The 23,876-nt window shown below is 44.3% G+C and overlaps 1 protein-coding gene across 4 annotated transcripts in view; it reads left to right on the top strand.

Annotated features, from left to right (window-relative positions):
- Positions 1-23,876, top strand: part of HMGXB3 (HMG-box containing 3) — a 100,622-nt gene that overhangs the window by 62,721 nt on the left and 14,025 nt on the right. For all 4 annotated transcript variants that reach the window (XM_033927343.1, XM_033927339.1, XM_033927344.1 and 1 more), the window contains exons 13-16: positions 4,468-4,769; positions 5,149-5,276; positions 7,115-7,246; positions 17,745-17,929. In XM_033927343.1, coding sequence (XP_033783234.1) covers positions 4,468-4,769; positions 5,149-5,276; positions 7,115-7,246; positions 17,745-17,929 — 747 coding nt within the window. The remainder of the gene's footprint in view (positions 1-4,467; positions 4,770-5,148; positions 5,277-7,114; positions 7,247-17,744; positions 17,930-23,876) is intronic.

Raw genomic sequence — 23,876 nt, 5'->3', positions numbered from 1 at the left:
TAAATTCATTATAAACTTGAATAATCACACTTGATTAACTTACAGATTAATATCAAATTTAAAATTTATTTAGAAAATCAATATTTTATAAAGTTATAATATTATGTAAGAAATCTAAATTAATATAATTATTATTGAATATAATAATCTCCCCTCCCTCTCTCCCTCCCTATCAATATTGAATGAGAAATCTTTATTCATTTTCATATGTTACATCAACAATATAAATTCATACTAATATTTCAGAAAACTAAATTTATATAATTCTTAGTTAATATAATAATATCCCATCCCCTCCCCCCTCCCTTCTATTCAGTAATACATGAATAAAATTTTTAAATGTTATTTTATCCATATTTCATATTATAAATCTAGTATTAATATTATATAATATTTAGAGATATGATCTCTTTTTCTTCTAATCAAATTCTATACATGGGAAAATTAATCATTCTTTACAATATTCAGTTAATGGTCTCCATATTTTTTGAAATTTATCTACATGTCCTTTTTGTGTTGCTATAGTGAGCTCCATTTTGTATATATGACATACAGAATTCCACCAGAATGTATAATTTAATCTGTCATGTTTTTTCCAATTGAATGTGATTTGTTGTATTGCTATTCCAGTTAAAATAAAAAGAAGTTTGTTATTACTTGATGATATTTGACTTTTTGCTCTCATAGTTGTTCCAAATAATATGGTATCATATGTCAAGGCTACCGGATTTTCTAACATCCTTTTTTTTTTAACAAATTTTCATTAGTCTCCATTTGAAAAATGTAGTGATGGTAGATTGTTTTAGTGTCTTTGTTGTGGTGATGATAAATTTGATCACTTTATGATCACTATTGTATAATGGTCCTACTACCATTACCCCTTGCATCAGGTCCTGCGTACCAGTAAGGGCTAGATTTAAAGTACTTTCCCCTCTGGATGGATCCTGGACCAACTGCTCTATGAAGGAGTCATTTCTGGCATCTAGAAACTTTACTGCCCTTTAATTTAGATCATGGGGACCTCTACCTAAATTTTGCTTTTAAGCAACAGAGTGAGCTAGAAAGAAATGAAATCTCTTGATGTAACCTACAACAGCATGGATGCTTGACCAAGGAAAGTATCATAACAACTTGGCAAGTGTTTCAGAATAACAAATTGCCTTTAGAGAGAGGAGAGAGCAGTTGCCCAAGACGAGGGAATGGACTGAGAATCTGTAAGAATTAGTTATTTAGGCTGATGTTTGAACTGTGTCCAATTTAAACTAATGAGCTTACTATTTATTTCTTTAGTAATCTGATCTAATACAGAATTTCTGAATTGTTCTAATACCATTTAGTTCAAGGCAATTTATATCAGAAAGAAGAAGCCATAATAATTCTATGGGAAGTTACGGTACATAGATGAAAGCACACGAGACAAAGACACGCCGACAATGCCGCTCAATCGCGTGCAGGTCGTCTACACACTGGATTTAAACACTAAAGCACTCCAAGGGGGTGTGTGGGGTGAACCCACCACTTTACTTAGAACTGTTGGCGCGCCTGTTGGGGGGAACACCCATTATAGAGGAAACAGCCTTTATATAGAAACATAGAATATGACGGCAGAAAAAGGCTGTAGCCCATCAAGTCTGCCCACGCTAATGACCCACCCCCAGACTTCACCCGGCTAGAGATCCCACATATATATCCCATTTCTTTTTAAAATCGAGCACGCTGCTGGCGTTAATCACCTGCAATGGAAGTTCATTCCAATGATCGACTACCCTTTCGGTGAAGAAATACTTCCTGGCGTCGCCATGAAATTGCCCGCCTTTGATTTTCAGCGGATGACCTCTTGTGGTTGAAGGTCCTTTAAGAAAGAAGATATCGTCTTCCACCTCGATGCGGCCCGTGATATATTTAAAAGTCTCAATCATGTCTCCCCTCTCTCTACTTTCCTCGATCGAGTATAGCTGCAGTTTATTTAGTCTTTCCTCATATGGGAGGTTCTTGAGTCCCGAGACCATCCTGGTGGTCATTCGCTGAACTGACTCGATTCTCCGCACATCTTTTTGATAATGTGGTCTCCAGAATTGAACACAATATTCAAGATGAGGTCTCACCATGGATCTGTACAGGGGCATTATGACTTCGGGCCTCGGGCTGACGAAACCTCTACGGATGCATCCCACCATTTGTCTAGCCTTGGATGCAGCTTTCTCCACCTGCTTGGCAGTTTTCATGTCTTCACTAATGATTACTCCCAAATCACGCTCTGCCCTAGTCCTAGCTAAGGTCTCACCATTTAGAGTGTAAGTTCTGCACGGGTTTCTGCTGCCAAGGTGCATGACCTTACATTTTTTGGCATTGAAGCCTAGCTGCCAAGTCGAGGACCAATGGTCCAATAAGAGCAGGTCCTGTTCCATACTGTCGGGCAAGGTGCTGTTATCTACTATGTTGCATAGTTTGGCGTCGTCGGCGAATAGTGTTATTTTACCTTGAAGCCCTTGAGTCAGGTCTCTTATGTATATGTTGAAAAGGATCGGTCCCAAGACCGATCCCTGTGGCACTCCACTGGTCACCTCCAATGTATTGGAGGGGGTACCGTTAACCACTACCCTCTGGATTCTACCGCTTAACCAGTCATTGACCCATGTCGTCAATGTCACTCCCAATCCCATTGAAGTCATCTTGCTCAACAATCTGCGGTGCGGAACGCTATCAAAAGCTTTGCTGAAGTCCAAGTACACGACGTCCAGAGACTTCCCCATATCCAGTTTCCTTGTAACCCAGTCAAAGAAGCTGATCAGATTGGATTGACAGGACCTTCCCTTTGTGAATCCATGCTGGTGGGGATCCTGTAGATTCTCCTCGGTCAGGATCGTATCTAATTCGTGTTTAATAAGTCTTTCCATGAGTTTTCTCACTATTGAGGTGAGACTCACCGGTCTGTAATTCGCAGCCTCTGTTCTGCAACCTTTTTTGTGCAATGGAATGACGTTAGCTGTTTTCCAGTCCATGGGGACTTTTCCGGTACTTAGGGAAAGACTGAACAGCACAGTTTCCCCCCCACTCCCAGACGGGGGCACCAAGTAAAGTGTGTGTGTGTGGGGTTCCCCCTCACACACCCTCAGAGCGCTTTAAAATAGTGTTTAAATCCAGAGCGCGCTGACGTCCTGCGTATGATTGAGCAACATTGTCGGCGCGTCTTTGTCTCACGTGCTTTTGACCCATAACCGGAAAGATACATAGACGAAACCAGAAGATACAGTTCTTTGGATAAAAAGATATCCTTACAGTTCTTTAGATAAAAATACTAACTTTACAATCTATCATATAAAAATGTTTTAAGCATTTTATGAAATCTCCAATAATAATTTCTGCCCTTATTTGCCTAGGAAAATAATTTCAAACAACAACAGTAGCATATGTAAAAGAGGAGTTAAATTGACGTTAAAACTTATGCCTCTAAAAGGGGGAAACTGCAATAAAAATGTTCTACTCAATCTACTAAATGAAAAATGTAAACGTGAAAAGAACAAAATGAGATGATCAGAAGCCTCCACCTGTATAATATAATGAACAAAACAGTTTTATTTATTTATTTAAAAATTTATATACCACATATAAACTATGCGGTTTACAAAATTACATGCATACATATTTAAAAATGCTAAACATGTTTTAACAAGACAAACGCAATAAGACATGAACTAATGATATCATTAGTAAAACCTTCTTTTAAATTCATCCTACAAGATGGAAAGACAAACATCTACAGGACGGGAAAGCATTAGCACATGAAGGCATTGTTGCCCCAATCTTAACATGGGAGACTTAACTTCTTCCCCTCCAAACTCAACTTCATACTATTTTCAGATCTCAAAACATTATTTGGGTTGATAGATTTTTTTTTTAAAAAACACCCTTTAGTGCCATTGGAGAAACGTGATATAAGATTTGCTGTATGATTGAGAGAATCTTAAACTTACTATTTATATTTTCCATTTTCATAAGGTCTCTCTTGCAAAATACAAGATGGTTCACAATGGTTAGAAAATAATAATCTTCAAACAACATCAAACTCAATCCCCAGAGGCCTTTGCCTCCAGCTACCCTATAAAGCCTCAGCTAAATGCTATAGTAAAAAGCCATTACTTTTTATTACATTTGCAAAGAATTGTTCCCCAAAAAAAAGAAGGTTCCACCCAGCATAATTTATTTGTGTGAATATTAGATCCACGGTGGTTTGGAATTACAACTAACTACTTAAACATATAAATTCTGCAAGAGCCCTGACTCTGTGATATGAATTGGTATTTCTGGAAGGGTTCTTTCCCATCAAGAGTTCTATCAATCGTCTTCAAAACTCCATAGTGGAATTTTCCTCAATACCTGAATTGGAGGTATTACAATTGGATGATTCATATAAGGGCTTTCTAATAAAACAAGCAAATTGAAATCATTCTGTATCATTCTTCCCAGGATTCTCCCTCCACTGCTTTTGAGTTGCGGAATCCCAACAACCCCCTGAGCCAATCTGAGAAGGAGACTCAGCGTCAGTCCACTCTGCAGCTGCTGCGAAAGACGGTGCAGATTCCTGAGAATGAGTCTGAGCTAACTGAGGTCTTTACTCTGATCCACGACCTGAACAGCTCGAGGCTCATCCTGTCCAATGTGAGCGAGGAGACAGTCACCATTGAGCAGACCTCCTGGTCAAACTACTATGAGTCTCCAGCCTTGCACTGCCTTCTTTGTAGCAGTCCCCTTTTCAAGGGAGTGATAAAGTAAGGATTCTTTAGGCTCCAAAGTTCCCCCTAAACTAGGGGGGGTAGAAACCTTAAGAATGTACACACAGAATATTGCACTTAACTGTATAAAAGATAGCCAACCACACAAACTCAGATATTCAGTGCTGGTGCCCCAGCATGGCCTGGCATTGAATATCCAGGAATAATGCCAGCTGTAGCTAAAAAAACACTCACTGTCACTGGCTGAATATTGACCCTCAAAGTATATTACAAAAGCTAAGAAACAACGTGCATAACGGAAAAAGTGAGTTAATAATGTAGGCTATTTGCTTTACTTGATGCTTAAATTTGTCTTTTGTAAGGACTTGGATTGCAGAAGGCATGCGTCACCGATCGTGGTTATTTCTTTTTATAGTTCACTTGCGAGTCCACAAGATTGCTGGCTTCTGACAGCCAACCGCTTGCAGATGGTCACAGCCCAGGTGAAAGTGTGCCTGAATCCCCAGTGTCTGGCTCTGCACAGCTTCACTGATATCTACACAGGTTAGAAAACTGCTCTGTGAAGGGAAGATATAGGTTACTCCTTTAAAGTTGTATGCAGATGCAATAAATATTGTGCAACGTTCATTTCTGAAATATTGCTAATACTGCGACAAGTGACCCAAAATTCAAAAGCACTTCCTTGGGTAGCAGCAGCTGTTACACGGTGAGGCAGTACAAAATCTCGTAAGCATATTTCTTATGAATATCCTAAAAACCAGACCGGAGGGAGGGAAGGGATATATCTTTAGTGTGATTCCTTGATGTAATTGTGGGATGGGGGAGGAATTATATTGTTGCAATGCTATTGATCAAATTTAAGTGCTTAGTTCAGGGGTGTCAAAGTCCCTCCTCGAGGGCCTCAATCCAGTTGGGTTTTCAGGATTTCCCCAATGAATGTGCATGAGATCTATTTGCATGCACTGCTTTCATTGTATGCTAATAGATCTCAAGTATATTCATTGGGGAAATCCTGAAAACCCGACTGGATTGCGGCCCCCGAGGAGGGACTTTGACACCCCTGGGATTTTGACACCCCTGTTATTGTTACTGATATGAATATTGTGTTGCACTTTTTGTTAGTAATGGAAAAATCAATAAAGGCTTAAAAAAAAAACCCCAAAACAACAGACTGACTGGATATGCCATAAGGCAGAGATCTTCAACCTGTTTCATGTAAAGGTCCATAGTGTGCATACAAGAAAGTTCTCAGGGCCATATATTACTTATTTAGTCAACCACCTTGACCTGCTGCTTGTAATTTTATCTGCATTGTATGTATTAACTCTACTTTTTGTGAACCGCCTTGAACTTTCCCGGTATGGCGGTATACAAGAATAAATTATTATTATTCATTAATATTGATTCTTCAATACTTCAAGGATAGATTTTAAAATCTCACTTTATTTTCATTTGTCAACTGTAGCAAATTCCATAAATGAGACACTTGAGTAACACACTTAAGAGATTGTTTGCAATTACAGTGGTACCTTGGATTACGAGCATAATCCGTTCTAGGAGCATGCTCGTAATCCAAAATGCTCGTCTATCAAAGCAAGTTTCCCCATAGGAAATAATGGAAACTCGCTTTGATGCATTCCCTCCTCCACCACGAGAACCGGCATTGCTCCCCCCGAAAGCCCCCCCCTGAGTTCTGAACATGATCTTCGGGCACCGGCACCAAGCACAGGACATGCCGGTGCCGGTGCCCAGATGAGGGTAAGAAGCGGCGGCGGGGGGGGGGGGGGGCCCAATCACGTCGGGGGGGGGGGCCCAATCACGTCGGGGGGGGGGTGCCCAATCGTGTCGGGGGGGGGGTGCCCAATCGCGTCGGGGGGGTACCGGATCGTGGCGGGGGGTGTGCCCAATCGCGTCGGTGGGGGGTTGTGCCGGATCGCGTCGGGAGGGTGCCGGATCGTGGGGGGGAGGGTGCTGGATTGTGGGGGAGAGCTCGTAAATCGTGCCATGCTCGGTTTCCGAGGCACCGATTTTGCTAATGTTTTGCTCGTCTTGCAAAACACTCGCAAACCGATGCACTCGTAAACCGAGGTACCACTGTACTTTATCAAGTGGGCAAGACTGATATGAATGCATTTATAGGATTTGAAGAGCATGTCGGCCAACTGTTTGGGGGGCCATGCATTGGAGGTCACTGCCCCTAAGGACTGTGTTGAGGACCATTGCTTTTAGCATATAACCAGATTTTGGTTGAAGTTTTCAATTGCGCTCGCCCATTCCGATAATTTTTTTTTTTTTTAACTTGTTTGTGTTGTCTTTGCCATGTGTATCGCCCAATATCCTAGCCATACTTTATAAGCACAAATGATTCATCTCTGCTGCAGGTCTCTTTAATGTGGGAAGCAAGTTATTGGTGAGCCTGGACCTGCTTTTCACAATCCGAAACCACATTAAAATGGGCGAAGACCCTAAAGTGTCTGTCAGCAGCATCTTGGAGTCTGTACAGGAGCAGACAGGTAATGCAGGGCATTTTAGACATCGGGGGCAGTGGGTCAAAGAAACTGATGTCTCAAGTTCATATTTCTTCCTCATTTCTGGAAGTAGGTTGAAATTAGCATAGGCCATTTTAACTTTGACCTTAGCTAAAAGGGCCTAGTTGCTGATGCTGTATTGAGTAAAATATAGGCTAGGCCATGTGCTTGTTAGAATAGTTGAAATGCCCAGGACCCTCTCACATGAATGCTCTCATGCAGCAGTAGCATAACCATTTGTAGACCTGGGTGGTCACAGGCCAAATCACTTTAGACTTAGACCCACCCAGTAGCAGCACAGCAGTAATGTGGTTGATGGGGTCCCCCAAGCCCCTTGAAAACTCCCAGCATCTCTTCCTTCAAGAAGCATGTCCTTTATAGACAAGCTAATGTTCCTATTTGGGTTTGAATTTGAATATTGGAATTTTAATTTTGTTAGTTTTGGTTTCCTGGGGGGAGGGGGACATAAAACGGGTAGAAAATAGTTATTTTCTTCTGCTGTAATAGTGGGTAAAGGTTCAATAATAGTGTCAGTGGTCTTTTCTGAGCTGAAATGTTTTTTTTCCCATTCTCTCTCTATGGGGGAAAAGTCTAAGACCACTTATGATGGGGTGTAGCATGGCTTGAAATAGAGCCTGCTTAACATGTATAAGCCTGGAACTCTGGTTATTTTTCTAGGGTCCCGTTAGCTTTCACGATCACACTGAAGGTACTCTTATTATAATATATTTTGATTTGAAACCAACTTACCTTGATTATTTTGACAGGGACTATCAGTTGTGTAGATTAGTGAGTTTCCCTATATTGAGGGATTTTGCATATTGTTATCCCAAGAATAAGCAGTGATTTTTCACATGTGCATCTCAATAATGGTTTATGGACTCCCCCCCCCCCCCCCGGGGAGCGTGTCCAAACTTTTTTAAACTCTGCTAAACTAACCACTTTTACCACATTACATGTTGAGTGAAGAAGTATTTTCTCTGATTTGCTTCAAATTTACTACTTAGTAGTAGCTTCATTGTAGTCCTTGTATTTTTGGAAAGAGTAAACAAGCAACCCGTGTCTATTTGTTCCACTCCTTTTGTTTCTTAAAGACCTGTATCATATCATTTTTTCTCCAAGCTGAAGAGCCTTTGTGCACATATGTAGAAAAATATCAAATTATAGACAGTTTAGAAGATTATTAAAAACCTTTCTCTTCAGGAAATTTGTCAGTAACACATGAATTAGGAATTATTTTCGTGATATTGTGTAAATTCCTAGTATACCTAGCTTCTTTACCTGATAAAAAGGGATGGGACAACTTCCTTATGAGGAAAGGCTAAAGCCGCTAGGGCTCTTCAGCTTGGAGAAGAGACGGCACAGGGGTGACAGAGGTGATATGATGTGAATCGCTTGTTCACTCTTTCCAAAAATACCAGGACTAGGGGGCATGCGATGAAGCTACTAAGTAGTAGATTTAAAACAAACCGGAGAAAATGTTTCCTCACACAACATGTAATTAAACTCTGGAATTCATTGGCGGAGAATGTGGTGAAATCAGTTAGCTTAAAAAAATGTTTGGATAAATACCCTAGAGGAAAGGAGAGACAGGGGAGATCGGATTCAGACGTTCAAATACTTGAAGGGTATTAACGTAGAACAAAATCTTTTCCAGAGAAAGGAAAATGGTAAAACCAGAGGACATAATTTGAGGTTGAGGGGTGGTAGATTCAGGGTCAATGTTAGGAAATTCTACTTTACGGAGAGGGTGGTGGATGCCTGGAATGCGCTCCCGAGAGAGGTGGTGGAGAGTAAAACGGTGACTGAGTTCAAAGAAGCGTGGGATGAACACAGAGGATCTAGAATCAGAAAATAATATTAAATATTGAACTAAGGCCAGTACTGGGCAGACTTGCACGGTCTGTGTCTGTGTATGGCCGTTTGGTGGAGGAGGGGCAGGGGAGGGCTTCAATGGCTGGGAGGGTGTAGATGGGCTGGAGTAAGTCTTAACAGAGATTTTGGCAGTTGGAACCCAAGCACAGTACCGGGTAAAGCTTTGGATTCTTGCCCAGAAATAGCTAAGAAGAAAAAAAAAAAAAAAATTTAAATTGAATCAGGTTGGGCAGACTGGATGGACCATTCGGGTCTTTATCTGCCGTCATCTACTATGTTACTATGTAAATTCCTAAAAGGGAAGTCCGTAGACCACTATTGAGATGGCTTAGGGAAATCCACTGCTTATTCTTAGGATAAGCAGATTAAAATCTGTTTTCCAACTGGGGATCTATCTAGGTACTTGGGATATGGGTTGCATATAGGATACTGGGCTTGATAGACCTTCGGTCTGTCCTAGTATGGCAGTTCTTACTGTTACTGGGAAAGTGCAGGGATATAAATGTTCATTGTATAGTATACTTTTACTTTGGGCCTGTAGCATATTGTCTGGCTGTTAATATGCACCAGTTCTCATGTTTAATCATTCCATTTTGGGATGAGGAATGGGAAAGGTGAGTATTACAGTTGATGGGGAGGTTATGTATTAATTGTTAACGGCGTAAAACCAAAATAAAACCCCTGATCCGTCCAAAGCTTTGATTTACTGTGTGATACGAAAGTGCTGATTAGCGGGGGTTTATTTCTTGTTTTTTTTTCTTCTGCAGTCACTCACTATCCCTGACTCAGCCTGTGGGTGAAATGTGGCCACATCGGGTCATTGATATTAATAAATTGGACTTTGTTATTTGGATTGATCTGCTTTTTTGGTTTTGCGTTTGATTTGTGCTGGATCCTTGCCTCTTCTTTGTGTTGTCTTAACTGTTAATGAAACAGATTGTACAGAGCATTTAGCTGCACCTTAAGAAATGTGGCTAACTTACCCCCAGTAGTATGGGCCTCTGTGGTAACTGCCCCCAAGTCCATAGGATTTAAAAGGCTTTGGGGTTTTTGCCACCTGCTTTGTAAAAAAAACCCCAAAAACGGGGGGTTTAATCATGTTATCTGTTGGGTGACGGGATAATCGCAAGCCAGACGCCAGCGTGCCGACAATTCGGCGGAAGATAGAAGCGCGCGGGGGAAAAAATAATTATTCTTTAGCACTCTCCAGACCAGTAGAGGTTAATCTTTACGAATGGGTATATATCCAATCATGACCAGCAGGTGGAGACTGAAAACAAAACTGTGGGACAGTATATAATATACTCCCTTCTCTATTTACCTCAGTCTTCTTTCAGTCTCCAGCAGGTGTTGAGTGATCTGTACCCATCTCCCTTGGTAGGGCTGTTGGAATTTGTTTAGGGGGTTTCTAGTCCCTGTTTTTGGCCTGTCGGAGCTTGGCCGGGCCCTGTTTGGGGGTCCGTCCAACCTCGGGGGTGTCAAACCCGGCGGGTCTCGAGCGGGGTCCCTCCCCCCACTTCCTCCACCTCCCCACATTTTTTTTAGAGGAGCCTCAGCAGTAAGCCTTGCCCCCTAAATCAAGCAAGGCATATTGCTTCGAGAGCCTGTGGAGTCTGTTCTGTAAAAAAAAAAAAAAAAATCCTGAGGTAGTGCTGGTCTGGAGGGTTGTTTCCCTTTAAGAAAACTGTATTTTACTGTATTTTTTCATCTAACTGGCACTTTTTTATAGCTAGGTCGCGTATGGAGCAATTGTGCCCTTCTCCGGGGGAGTGGGACACAATTAGGTCCAGCCGCGAGGCACTCGCGGCCGGACTGAAATCGGTAGTTTGGCCCGGTGAGGTGGTGGAGCTCCGTCGGCAGCGGCTGCAGGCGCCCAGAGCTCCCCGCCGATGGTTCCTCGCGAGTCGGCTGGGAGCAGTGGGGAAGCCCGGTCTTCCCCAACCGCCCACGGAGGGATTCCCCGAAGGATTCCCTCTCAGCTGATTTTTTGACAGCTGATGCCGACTTGCCTGTTTTAGCGGCTGGGACTGTTCAGGCTTCTCAGCTGCTACAGGCCATGGAGGGAGCATTTTTGGCGGGAACTTCGCCATTTTCTCTGTCTGGCCCCTCCATTTTGTCTACAACCTCAGGTGACCTTCCCCCTGTATTGCAAACACAGGGGCAGGTTTCAGCTCGGGTGGTTGAGTTTCTCCGGTCACTGGGCTGGGTGGTCAACCTTTCCAAGAGTCGGTTGGTCCCCGCTCAGCATCTGGAGTACCTTGGGTTTCTGTTCGACACCTCCTTGGGGAAGGTCTTCCTTCCAGAGGCCCGGGTAAGCAAATTGCAATCCCAGATTCGCCTTCTTTTGGCGTCCCGGTGTCCTCGGGCGCAGGATTTCCTCCAAGTCTTGGAGTCGATGGCAGCGTTCCTGGATGTTGTGAGGTGGGTGCGGGCCCACATGTGTCTCTTCAGTATGCTCTGCTCCATAGATGGTCACCCCAGAAGCTCAGTTTGGAGGTCCCTGTCCCTCTGCGAGGCTTGGCGCGCTGCAGTCTTCTTTGGTGGCTCCAGACCTCTCATCTGGTCCAGAGGATGAGTCTGGATCTATCGCAGTGGACGGTGCTTCTCACGGATGCCAGTCTCCTCGGTTGGGGGGGCTCAGTGTCTAGGTCACTCAGCTCAGGGCACCTGGTCCATGGAGGAGGCGTCCTGGTCGATCAACATGTTGGAGACCAGAGCCGTCCCTCTGGCGCTGTTAGCCTTCCGCTCCCTCTTGATGGGCAAGTCGGTCATAGTCCGGTCTGACAATGCCACAGCGGTGGCTTATGTCAATCGTTGAGGCACCAAGAGCGCTCAGGTGGCAGAGGAGGCGGCTCGGCTCATGCTTTGGGGCGGAGTCACGCCTTCTGGACCTCTCAGCCTCTCACATGGCCGGGGTGGAGAATGTTCAGGCGAACTTCCTCAGTCACATCTTAGATCACAGAGAGTGGTGTCTCAGCCCTGTGGCTTTTCAGTTGATAATGCAGGCTTGGGGTCAGTCCCTGATGGACCTGATGGCCACGAGTGGCAATGCCGAGGTGTTCCGCTTCTTCAGTCGTCGCAGGGATGGACTGACCGAGGGTCTGGATGCTCTGGTTCAACCATGGCCAACAGAGGGGCTGTTGTGCATGTTCCCTCCGTGGCCATTAGTGGGCAGAGTTCTTCTCCGCATTGTTCGCCATCCGGGTCTGGTGGTTCTGGTGGCTCCAGATTGGCCTCGACATCCGTGATACGCAGATCTGGTGACACTCTGGTGGCGGATCCTCTTCCTCTGCCTCCCTTGGACGACCTTCTGACGCAGGGTCCCAGTCCCATGTTCGACCCGTCTCCCTTCTGTCTTACGGCTTGGCTTTTGAAAGGGGTCGCCTTGGTAAGAAGGGGTATTCAGATAGGGTGATTTCTACACTCTTGGGGTCCTGGAGGCTTTCTACCTCTCAGGCTTCTGTGTGGATTTGGCACTTCTTTGAGGGGTGGTGCCAAGGGCGGGGAGTGGTCTCTCTTCGCGTTTCTGTGCCTAACATCCTAGAGTTCTTGCAAGATGGCCTGGATAGAGGCCTGGCTTCGGCTTCTCTCTGGGTTCAGCTTGTGGCCTTGTCAGCCTTTCGGGGGTTTGTGACGGGTCAGCGTTTGACAGCCATTCCTGATGTGATTCGCTTTTTGCAGGCGGCCTAGGTGCTCAGGCCTCCCGTGCGGTCCTCTGTTCCCTCTTGGAATCTCAGTCTGGTTCTCTCTATTCTGATGCACCCGCCCTTCGAACCGTTGGGCGGTTGCTCTTTGAAGGACCTTACTCTGAAGACGGTCTTTGTGGTGGACATTTCTTCCGCTAGGCGTGTTTCTGAGCTACAGGTTTTCTCTTGTAGGGCTCCCTTCTTGGAGTTTTCTAGGGAGCAGGTTGTCTTGAGGCCTGTTCCTTCTTTTTCTGCCGAAAGTAGTTTTTCCTTTTCATGTCAATCAATCTGTGGTCCTCCCGGTCTTGGGTAGTTGGGAGGGCTCTTCTGAGCAAAGACAGCTGCGCGAGTTGAATGTTGGTCGGGTCCTTCGCTCTTATGTGCAGCGGACCCAGGAGATCAGGAAATAAAATCATCTCTTTGTCCTTCTGACTGGTCCTCTTAAGGGGGCTGGCGCTTCTAAGGCTACTATTGCATGCTAGATCAAGGAGACTATTGCTTCCGCTTCTCTTCTGGGGCAGCAGCCCGTTCCGGAGTTTCTCAAAGCTCATTCTTCTCGGGGTCAGGCAGCTTCATGGGCTGAGTCGTCGCTCATGCCTCCAGTGGACATTTGTAAGGCTGCGGTTTGGTCTTCCTTGTATTCCTTTGTCAGACTCTTTCGGGTAGATGTTCTGGTGCATCAGGACGCGGTGTTCGGTGTGTGTGTTCTGGTGTCAGCCCTTTGGGGGTCCCGCCCGTGTGAGGGACTGCTTTGGTACGTCCCATTCATAAAGATTAACCTCTACTGGTCTGGAAAGTGCTAAAGAAGGAGAAATTAGGTTCTTACCTGCTAATTTACTTTCTTTTAGCTTCTCCAGACCAGTAGAGGTCCCCACCCTGTCTGTTGTTGTTGTTGTTGGGGCTGTTTCGCGGGCAGTTTTTGTTTTTTGCTGCGGGTTCTAGTATTTTTCTAGGGCCGGGGAGAATTAAAGAACAGCAGCTGTGGCTCGGCTGGCTTAGCTGGCGAGCTGTGGGGACATTTTCCTTCTGGTATTTCTCCTCTACATTTTCCAACAGCATTTGGGTATGTTATTTGTTACTCCTGTTCGGAGTATTGTTTTCTTTCTGTTTTCCAGTTCTTAGTTCTGCTTGGCTATTCGGCAGACTGATGTAAATAGAGAAGGGAGTATATTATATACTGTCCCACAGTTTTGTTTTCAGTCTCCACCTGCTGGTCATGATTGGATATATACCCATTCGTAAAGATTAACCTCTGCTGGTCTGGAGAAGCTAAAAGAAAGTAAATTAGCAGGTAAGAACCTAATTTCTCCTTAAAGAGCTCCGACTGGGGGTTTGGGGTGGCAACCCCCCCCCCACTTTATTGGTTAGTGTTCGTTCTGCCGTTGCGGGGGGGGGGGTGAAACCCCCCACATTATAGAGAAAACGGAACTTTTCCCGAAAAAATCAGAAAAAGTTCAGTTTTCGCTATAATGGAGGTTTCCAAACCCCGAACCCCCCTTCAACAGCAGCGCGAACACTATCCAATAAAGTGGGGGGGTTGCCACCCCAAACTCCCTGTTGGAGTTCTTTAAAAATTACTTTTTCCCCCGCGCGCTTCTGTCTTGCGCCAAATTGTCGGCGCTGGATTGTCAGCGCGCTGACGTCTTGCGCTCCACTGTCTATGAACCGCAAATCCTTCTGTACTTTATTAATCAGGGGCCGTATAAATTTACTGAAGTAAATAGGTATATTGTAATATATTGAAGTAAATAGGTACAGTGGTACCTCGGTTTACGAGTGCACCAGTTTGCGAGTGTTTTGCAAGATGAGCAAAACATTCGCAAACTTGGTGCCTCGTAAACCGAGCTTGCCTCGCTGTACGAGCGCCCCACCCCCGCGATCCGGCATCCCCCGCAGCGATCCGGCATCCCCCCCGCTCGCGTTGCCCCCCTCCACCGCGATCCTACTTCCCCCCACCCGAGCAGTCATTGATACCCTTTATCCGACACTGTTCCAACCCCCCCCAGCGATCTGGCATCCCCCCCCCAATTGCGTTGCCCCCGCCTCCACCGCGATCCTACTTCCCCCCCCCGAGCAGTCAATGACATCCTTTACCTGACTTGGCACCAGTGCTGGTGCCCGAAGATCCTCCCTCTTCTGGCGCGGCCTGGGCTGGGCAGTGCGTTGGAGATCCTCCTTCTTCTGGGCTGGGCTGGGCTGGGCTGGACTGGCTTTGAGCATTTGCGCATGCTCAAAGCCTTCTGGTCTTGCTCTCAATCTTGGAGAGAGCGAGACCAGAAGGCTTTGAGCATGCGCAAATGCTCAAAGCCAGTCCAGCCCAGCCCAGAAGAAGGAGGATCTCCAACGCACCACCCAGCCCAGGCCGCGCCAGAAGAGGGAGGATCTTCGGGCACCAGCACTGGTGCCAAGTCAGGTAAAGGATGTCATTGACTGCTCGGGGGGGGGAAGTAGGATCGCGGTGGAGGCGGGGGCAACGCAATTGGGGGGGGGATGCCAGATCGCTGGGGGGGGGGTTGGAACAGTGTCGGATTCCTCAAGAGGGGGAGAATGGAGCAGCGTCGGTAGCCTCGGGGGTGTGGGGGGGGAGGAGGTGGAACCAATCAAAGCAGTTTCCCTTACTTCCTATGGGGAAACTTGCTTTGATATACGAGCAATTTGGTTTACGAGCATGCTTCTGGAACGAATTATGCTCGTAAACCAAGGTTCCACTGTATATTGAAGTAATATAGGTATATTGAAGTAAATAGATAATCAGCTATTCCAAATTTATCTAAAATATCCCCCCACCCCCCACCCTTTTTTTTTTTTTTTTTTACAAAGGTGCGGTAGTGGCTGCCCATTGAATCCCCATGGGCGTCAGAGCGATTACTGCAGCCCGCCACAATAATTGACTTTGTAAAAGGGGGCTATAGACTCCTTAGAGAGATTTGTAAAGAGATCAAATGCGTATTGAGATTTTTGTTGGGATGGATTTGAGCTACATTTGATAGAGAAATTGATGAACGGTATGTTCAGTTTTTTTTTGTAAAGTTCTAGAATTGATCATATGGCAAATTCACATGACCTCACTTTTTTCCTGAGAAAACATTAACCAAAACTATCTGTGTGTTTGTTGGATGAAGTAGAATGAGACTCTAGGCAAGTCACTTTACCTTCCATTGGCTCAAGTACAAAATAAGAGCCGAGGCTAACAATGTCTGGGGATAGTATATTCTGTTGTACAGGGCCAAGGGGATGGAACAATCTGTTGGCAACAGAATATACAGAATTTTTAAAAGACAGCTTAAACGGCATCTTTTTTTGCCAGATGAAATACAGGGTATGAGACTGCGTTGTTAATGAGGAGGAGATGATGACAGTAAGGTGGTTGGCTATGTATTTTATTGTTTTTATCTTTTGCTCTGTTTTGTGGGTGCATTTATTGTTTGTTATTTATTTATTATTTAAGCATTTATATACCACTTATAGTCGAAGTGGTTTTCATTCAGGTACTCAAGCATTTTTCCCTGTCTGTCCTGGCGGGCTCACAATCTATCTAATGTACAATTAGCAATTGGGCAATGGGGGATTAAGTGACTTGCCCAGGGTCACAAGGAGCAGCACAGGATTTGAACCCACAACCTCAGGATGCTGAGGCTGTAGCTCTAACCACTGTGCCACAAAATCCCTCTTGTACGTAATTTTGTATGAAAGAGTCCAAAACAAAATTACTTTGGCTCAGCCCATCATTAGATCATTTACCCACCTCCATCCCACTATCTTCCGGCCCCACTCTTCAGCTTGAGTTTTCAAGCAAAGTCCTAGGCATCGTCATAGACTCCTCTCTCTCCTTCAATGATCACCTCAACTCCTTGGTAAAAAAATGCTTCTTTAGCCTTCATATGCTGAGGAAAGTGAGATCCTGCTTTCATCATTCTCACTTCGCCATCCTTGTTCAATCCACCAACCTCTCTAGACTGGATTACTGCAACTCCATCTATATAAGCCTAACTAAGAAAAACCTACATAGACTTCAGCTAATTCAGAATGCCGCGGCTAAGCTTATTTTCGCAAAAGGCAAGTTCGATCAAGTCTCCCCACTCCTCTCCAAGCTTCACTGGCTTCCAGTACATTCCAGAATCCTCTTTAAATGTGCCTGCTTAGCCTTCAAGATCCTACATGGCATCCTTCCTCCCGTTATCCCACTCTTTGGGAATTCCTCAAACCCCCACTCCACCAGACCCTCCCAAAAACTGAAATTATCATTCCCTTCTATAAAAGATATATCCCGCGCAGGAAAACTTGGAACATCGCTCCCCTTTAGAACCACAGAACTCTGGAACAACCTCTCATCCCCGCTCAGAAATTCAAGCTCCTTCCAATCCTTCCGCAAACACTTGAAAACTTGGCTCTTTTCAAAAATCTAATCACCTCCCGCTCTCTGGTACCCTTGTCCCTCTCTATCTTCTTAGTTCCTCTCCTATAACCCTTCATTGTAGTTCCTTTCCTCCTAACTCTGTAAACCGTGCCGAGCTCTAAGCTTGCGGAGATGGTGCGGTATACAAACCTAAGGTTTAGTTTAGTTTAGTATGTAAGTTTGTAACCCACCTTGGGTATGAGCGGACTATAAATAAATAAATAAACCAAACCAAGTACCTGTGTACAATATGTAAACTGCTTTGATTGTAACCACAGAAAAGTGGCCTATCAAATTCCATCCCCTTCCCCTTTTCCTAAAAAAATTACAAAAAGGCATTTTTCTGGTTTTGTTTTTGTGGTGGTGGTGGATGTTGGACTCCTACAGCTGTCTTTCAACTTTTCTTACACTTCCCTTCTACTTTTATTTCTCTCTAGTTTGTTTGCAGCCCTAAGTTTCCCCTTTATTGTTCGGTGCCGTTTTTTTTTTTTTTTTTAATCTTGTTTTGTTCATTCTTTTGTTCCAGAAAAGCCTCTGAGCCCAGAGGAATGGCTGCTGTTGCAGGAGCTTCTCTGCAGTGGGTACTGGGCCTTTGAGTGCCTCACCATCCGAGACTACAACGACATGATCTGTGGAATCTGTGGCATTGCACCAAAAGTAGAAATAGCCCAGAGGAACACCGAAAATGTTCTAGCATTAAAAAATGTGGAGGTACGTTCACCAGAGTGATTCCATGCACTTGTATATTCAGCTTTTGGGAGGATTTCAGTGTTTGAACATATTAGTTCTATGTAATGTTGCTTTGGGAAGCTAATTTTGTTATGATATGATTCATGTTTTTATATTCGATAATAAGTGTGTTTGTATGTGAAGTACAGGATGTTGTTTAAGATATTGATCCTAACACACAGGGCATATAATGAAAAGGTTCCTCATTTGTTCACAGGATTATTTGTCCCTTATTCTCAGATTCTGTATATGGCGCTTTGAGTTGCATGCACAACTTAATTGAATAACGAGCCAATCAGTGCCGATAATTGTGAAGTACTAGAGCAATCTATTATCGGCACTAATTGACAATAATTAGAATTTATGTGCACATCTTTTTAGGTGTATTCTATAAAGTGGTGTGCGTAAATTCGAATGCGCAGATCCGAAAAGGTATGGCCATGGGTGGGTTCTGGGCATTCCAACGATTTTTACACACTGTTACAGAATATGCCTGATTCGCATCTAAGTTAGGTGTGGGGATTTATTGATTAAGAGCTCAAGTGTTTTGCGAGCTTGATACACTGGAGCAAAATCCTGTTGAAAAATAAAATACTTGGAAATGTCTCAGATTTCAGGATTATAAGGGAAAAAAAAAATGTTGAGGAGGTCCTGTTATTTTTTCTGGACACCATGTACACGCATACGTGCTTCTGAACTGGTGTTAATGTCCTTGACTTCAATCTAGCTGCAATGTCTGCTACGTTACCCCTAATATTTTGTAAAGATGCATATGTCTTTAGAAACTGAGCACCTCTTAACTTAGGTGACCTGCTATAAAATTATTTATTTCTTTAAAACATTTCTAATTCGCCTTTATCCAGGGTGGCTCACAGTATTACCGTATTTTCACGCATATAACGCGCGCGTTATACACGATTTTACAAACCGTGCATAACCTTGCGCGTTATACGCGTGAGCGCGCTATATAAAAATTTTTTTACATAGTTCCCACCTCACCCGACGCCCGATTCATCATCCGGAAGGACCGCTCGCACCCCCACCGCTCGCACTCCCACCCCGATGGACCGCTCGCACTCCCACCCGAAGAGACGTCAGAGAAAGGGCGGGACCGCCGGAAGAGGAAGCAGCGTAGCGCAGGGCTCAGAGAAGGGGCAGGACCGCCGGCAGAGGAAGCAGCTGGGCTCACTGGCATCCGGAAACAAGGTAGACAGCTTCTCCATGGGGGAGGGGGGGGAGGCTGTGGGGGTGCGAGCGGTCCATCGGGGTGGGAATGCGAGCGGTGGGGGTGCGAGCGGTCCTTCCGGATGATGAATCGGGCGTCGGGGGGGGGGGCATCAGGCTTTCAGGATGGGGACAGGACTTCAAGGGGGGACAGGCAGACCTTCAAGGGGGGACAGGACTTCAAGGGGGGGCAGCCAGAGGAGAGTCGGGGCAGCGAACGGAGAGTCGGGGCAGCGAACGGAAAGTCAGGGCGGGTGAAAGGAGAGTCGGGGCAGCCAGAGGAGAGTTGGGGCGGCATGCGCGGTATACCCGTGAGCGCGGTATATAAAAATGTCTTTACATAAATGTGTGTTTCCCGCGTGCTATACCCGTGTGCGCGTTTTACACGGGTGCGCGTTATCTACGTGAAAATACGGTACATACGTATTTCAGGATTTGCACAACATGAAGATCCCATGCATTAGCAAAAATCATCAGATTTTACCATCTCAACCTATAAATTGCATCTCAGCCGCTCATTTACTACATTACTTCAATCAAGATGCATAAATCTAATAACCTGCAAAAAAAGATGATATTCAGAAAGTAAAATATTAACTCAAGAAGCAGAATATTAGCTTAAAAAAGTTTGAACAAACAAATGGGCCTTAAGCAACTTTCTAAACTGCGACAGGTTTCAACAAAACCGTAAGGTACCAGACAACGCATTCCACACAAATGGTCCAGCTATAGAGAAACATGACATTTTGGTCCATACATATTGTGAAATATTCCCCTTTGATGTGTCTTAACAACCAACAATTCTGTGATCTCAGCATCTTTGGCGGCGTATATAGTGTCAGGCATTTTGCCAAATAATTCGGCAGGATGTCATAAACACCTTGTTGGACAAGTTTCAAAACTTTGAATTGGATACGAAACTAAATCGGCAACCAGTGCAATCTTTTTGAAATAGGTCTAATATGTTCATATCGAGATACTCCAGCCAGTAGCCGGGCAGCTGAATTTTGTATCATTTGTAACGCTTTGTACGCTTATCATAGCAAGTTTACAGACGCTATTGCTATACATTTATGCCAATGGCATGTACATATTTGAAGGAATTTTTTTCTGGGTGTCCTTTGGGCAGGCATTGAAGATAGGTGTATATTCCATATATTAGACTAGCTAATACATTTCCATCTGCTTTAAATCCTATATAACTGTGGGCTAATTTCTCATCAGGGTATGGGCTTGGGAGGAATTGTGCTTCTCTCTCTGTTATTAAAAACCACCTTGAATTTGTAAAACTTAATAGATGTTGTTAAACACTCTTTTTTAATGTTTTTCTGAGATTATATGTTGACAGTGTTATATTGGTCTATTCTTGTTGTAAACCGCTCTGAACTTGTTGGTGGTTGCAGTATACAAATAAAGGATTTTCTGTTACATCCACTCAGGAGTCCGTATGTATGGTGATCAAACCGTTCCCTTGAACTGGACTTGCAGAAGTATGAATGCTTACAGTTTTGAACACCTCCCATGTGGAGGCGGAGTCCAATATCCCCTTTCAGTTTTTCTTCTGCAAGCGGACTCTGCAGAAGTGTTCTGATCTGCTCTGCTGGAGAATCCACAGCGTTTTGGCTTTACAACATAGCTCACAAGGATTATTGCTACTTTCTTCCAGGCTAAGAAACTGTCTACTATGGTGGCCTATGCTAAAACTTGGAAGGCTTTTCAACGGTGGTGTGAAAAGGACCAGGTGGAGCTGCTACCAGCTCCCGTTCTGGTCATCCTGGCTTTCTTTTAGGTTGGACTGGAGAAGGGCCTTGTGGTAGCCTCCCTGAAAGTGCAGGTGGGCAGGCTTTCCTGCTGGTGCAGAGTCGCAAGGTTTCGCTGACGGCTCATCCAGATGTGACAAAATTTCCTGCTTCAACTCAGACCCCCGCTGCAACATCTTTTCCCTTCATGGAAACATTGTCCTAAAGGCCCTATATGAGCCGCTTGGAGACCGTTAAAATTGTGTTTCTGGTGGCTATTGTTTCAATGCGGCTTATCTCGGAGCTGCAAACACTCTCCTGTAGGGAGCCCTTCCTTGGAATTATGGAAGCAGGTGTCATTCTTCTTCCAAAGGCTGTGTCAGATTTCCTTGTTAACTAGGAGGTTTGTCTGCCTGCTTTTCAATCTACAGGCTCAGACAAGCAGGATAGAATTTTGAGAAACTTTGATGCGTGGAGAGCTTTGCGCAAGTACTTAGACATGACCAGTGACTTTCGCCTTTCAGACCATCTGTTCATGCTTGCCAGTCCCAGCATGGCATGCTGGCGTCCAAGGCCTCTATAGCTACATGGATTTGCATGGCCATATCTTTGGCATACATTGCCTTTTGGTAAACAGCTGCCAGTCTCTCTCAAGGCACATTCCACCTTCCTCAAGGGGTGTCACCTCTTCATGGTCAGAGTCTTGGGCAGTTCCTGCCGCAGAGATTTGTAGAGCAGCTACTTGGTCTACTCGGCTTACTTTTCCCCTAGATTTCGACCATTGCTTTGGTACATCACCATACATATGGACTCCTGAGTGGATATAACAGAATGAAAGATTAGGTTCTTACTTGGATAATCTTCTTTCTGTTAATCTTCTCAGGAGTCCATGCAGCCCGCCCTTGGAGTATTCTGTTGCACCTGTTTTTCTTCTTTGGATGTTTCTAGATTCCAGGCCCGGAGCTCTTCTCCCGTCAGTCAGATGGCTATATGTGAAGAAATGTTGTATACGTAAGTGCATTCTTCAGCCTCTGGCTCCCTTATTGTTAGTGCTAGTTTTAAGTTTATTTAAGGTTTGTTATACCGGTTATCTTGCTTCTAAGTGGTGTACAGTTTATAAAAGATTGAGGATTATATAAACTATAACACAAATTAACGTTTACGAGATGTAACTAATGTATAAGAAACAGAAGGTTAGGGGGGGAATGTATATGATAGTGAGACACTTAAGGGTAAACATAGAAACATAGAAATAGACGGCAGATAAGGGCCCACGGCCCATCCAGTCTGCCCACCTTAATGTCCCTCCCCTACCTTTGCCCTGTGAAGAGATCCCATGTGCCGATCCCATTTGGCCTTAAAATCAGGCACGCTGCTGGCCTCAATCACCTGTAGTGGAAGACTATTCCAGCGATCAACCACTCTTTCAGTGAAAAAGAATTTCCTGGTGTCACCTCGTAGTTTCCCGCCCCTGATTTTCAACGGATGCCCTCTTGTTGTCGTGGGACCCTTGAAAAAGCAGGTTGATTCTCTAAGGTTGTTTTATACAAATTCCTTTTCATTGTTGTTCTAATTCTTGTTTCCAAGTTACAGAATTGTGTAATGGATGCGGGCTCATTCAAATGTTAAGAAACCTGGAAGTTTTCCACTTAGCTAGGACAACACTCAAGACCTTTCGAGAGCGAGTCTAGCATATAACCAACTGTGAAAGATAAGATACTAATTATAAACAAGAGAAGTTTTCTAGTTAATCAACATGAACTTATTGCTCCTGCCTGCTAAATGTATTCAACTTACATTTATATTTATTTATTAATAACAAAGAAATTAATTAATGTATAAACTTCAGATTGAATTCTCCTCCAAAATATTAGGTATCCTTATAGATTCTTTGCTCACATTTAAGGATCAAATAAACTCTTGTTAAGAAGTACTTATTCAGTCTTCACATGCTGCAGGGCACTATTTCATCAGCAGCATTTTTCTGTCCTGGTTCAGTCTGTTATTCTAGCCCGATTGGATTACTGTAGTACAGTGTATCTAGGATTAACCAAGATCGGCCGGCAAAGGCTTCAGTTAATACAGAACACTGCTGCTGAATTGATCTTCAGGAAAAGCAAGTTTGAACATGTCTCCCCATTGCTGAAAAAATTACCTTGGTTTCCTGTTCATCTTAGGATTCACTTTAAATGTGCATGCATTGTCTTTAAGATCTTGTTTGGTTTTTTCATGCCTCTTGTTCCTCTATTTTGGCATGCTCAGAGATCCTGTCTTGCAAAAAGTACCCAAAGATTTAAACTCTCATTTCCCTCAATCAAGGGAATTAAAGCTGTTGGTAGGTAAATTGAGACAATCTTTTCTCATTTAAACTGACTGAATTTTGGGATGGATTGCCGTTTACTACAAGGGGTCCAGGCTCTTTCCAACTATTCTGCAAAACTCTGAAAAGAACATAAGAATTGTCACTGCTGTGTCCATCGTGCCCAGCAGTCCACTCACGCGGCAGCCCCCAGGTCAAAGACCAATGCTCTAAAATGAGTCCAGCCTCACCTGTGTACGTCCCAGTTTAGCAGGAACTTGTCCAGTTTAGTCTTGAAACCCTGGAGGGTGTTTTCCCGTACAACAGACTCCGGAAGAGCGTTCCAGTTCTTCACCACTCTCTGGGTGAAGAAGAACTTCCTTACGTTTGTACGGAATCTATCCCCTTTCAACTTTAGAGAGTGCCCTCTCGTTCTCCCTACCTTGGAGAGGGTGAACAACCTGTCTTTATCTACTAAGTCTATTATTCCCTTCAGTATTTTGAATGTGTCGATCATGTCTCCTCTCAGTCTCTTCTTTTCAAGGGAGATGAGGCCCAGTTTCTCCAACCTCTCACTGTACGGCAACTCCTCCAGCCCCTTGACCATTTTAGTCGCTCTTCTCTGGACCTTCTCGAGTAGTACCATGTCTTTCTTCATGTACGACGA

Source organism: Geotrypetes seraphini, chromosome 18, assembly GCF_902459505.1.
Source record: "Geotrypetes seraphini chromosome 18, aGeoSer1.1, whole genome shotgun sequence".
Taxonomy (NCBI): domain Eukaryota; kingdom Metazoa; phylum Chordata; class Amphibia; order Gymnophiona; family Dermophiidae; genus Geotrypetes; species Geotrypetes seraphini.
This window is presented reverse-complemented; position numbering and strand designations above follow the sequence as displayed.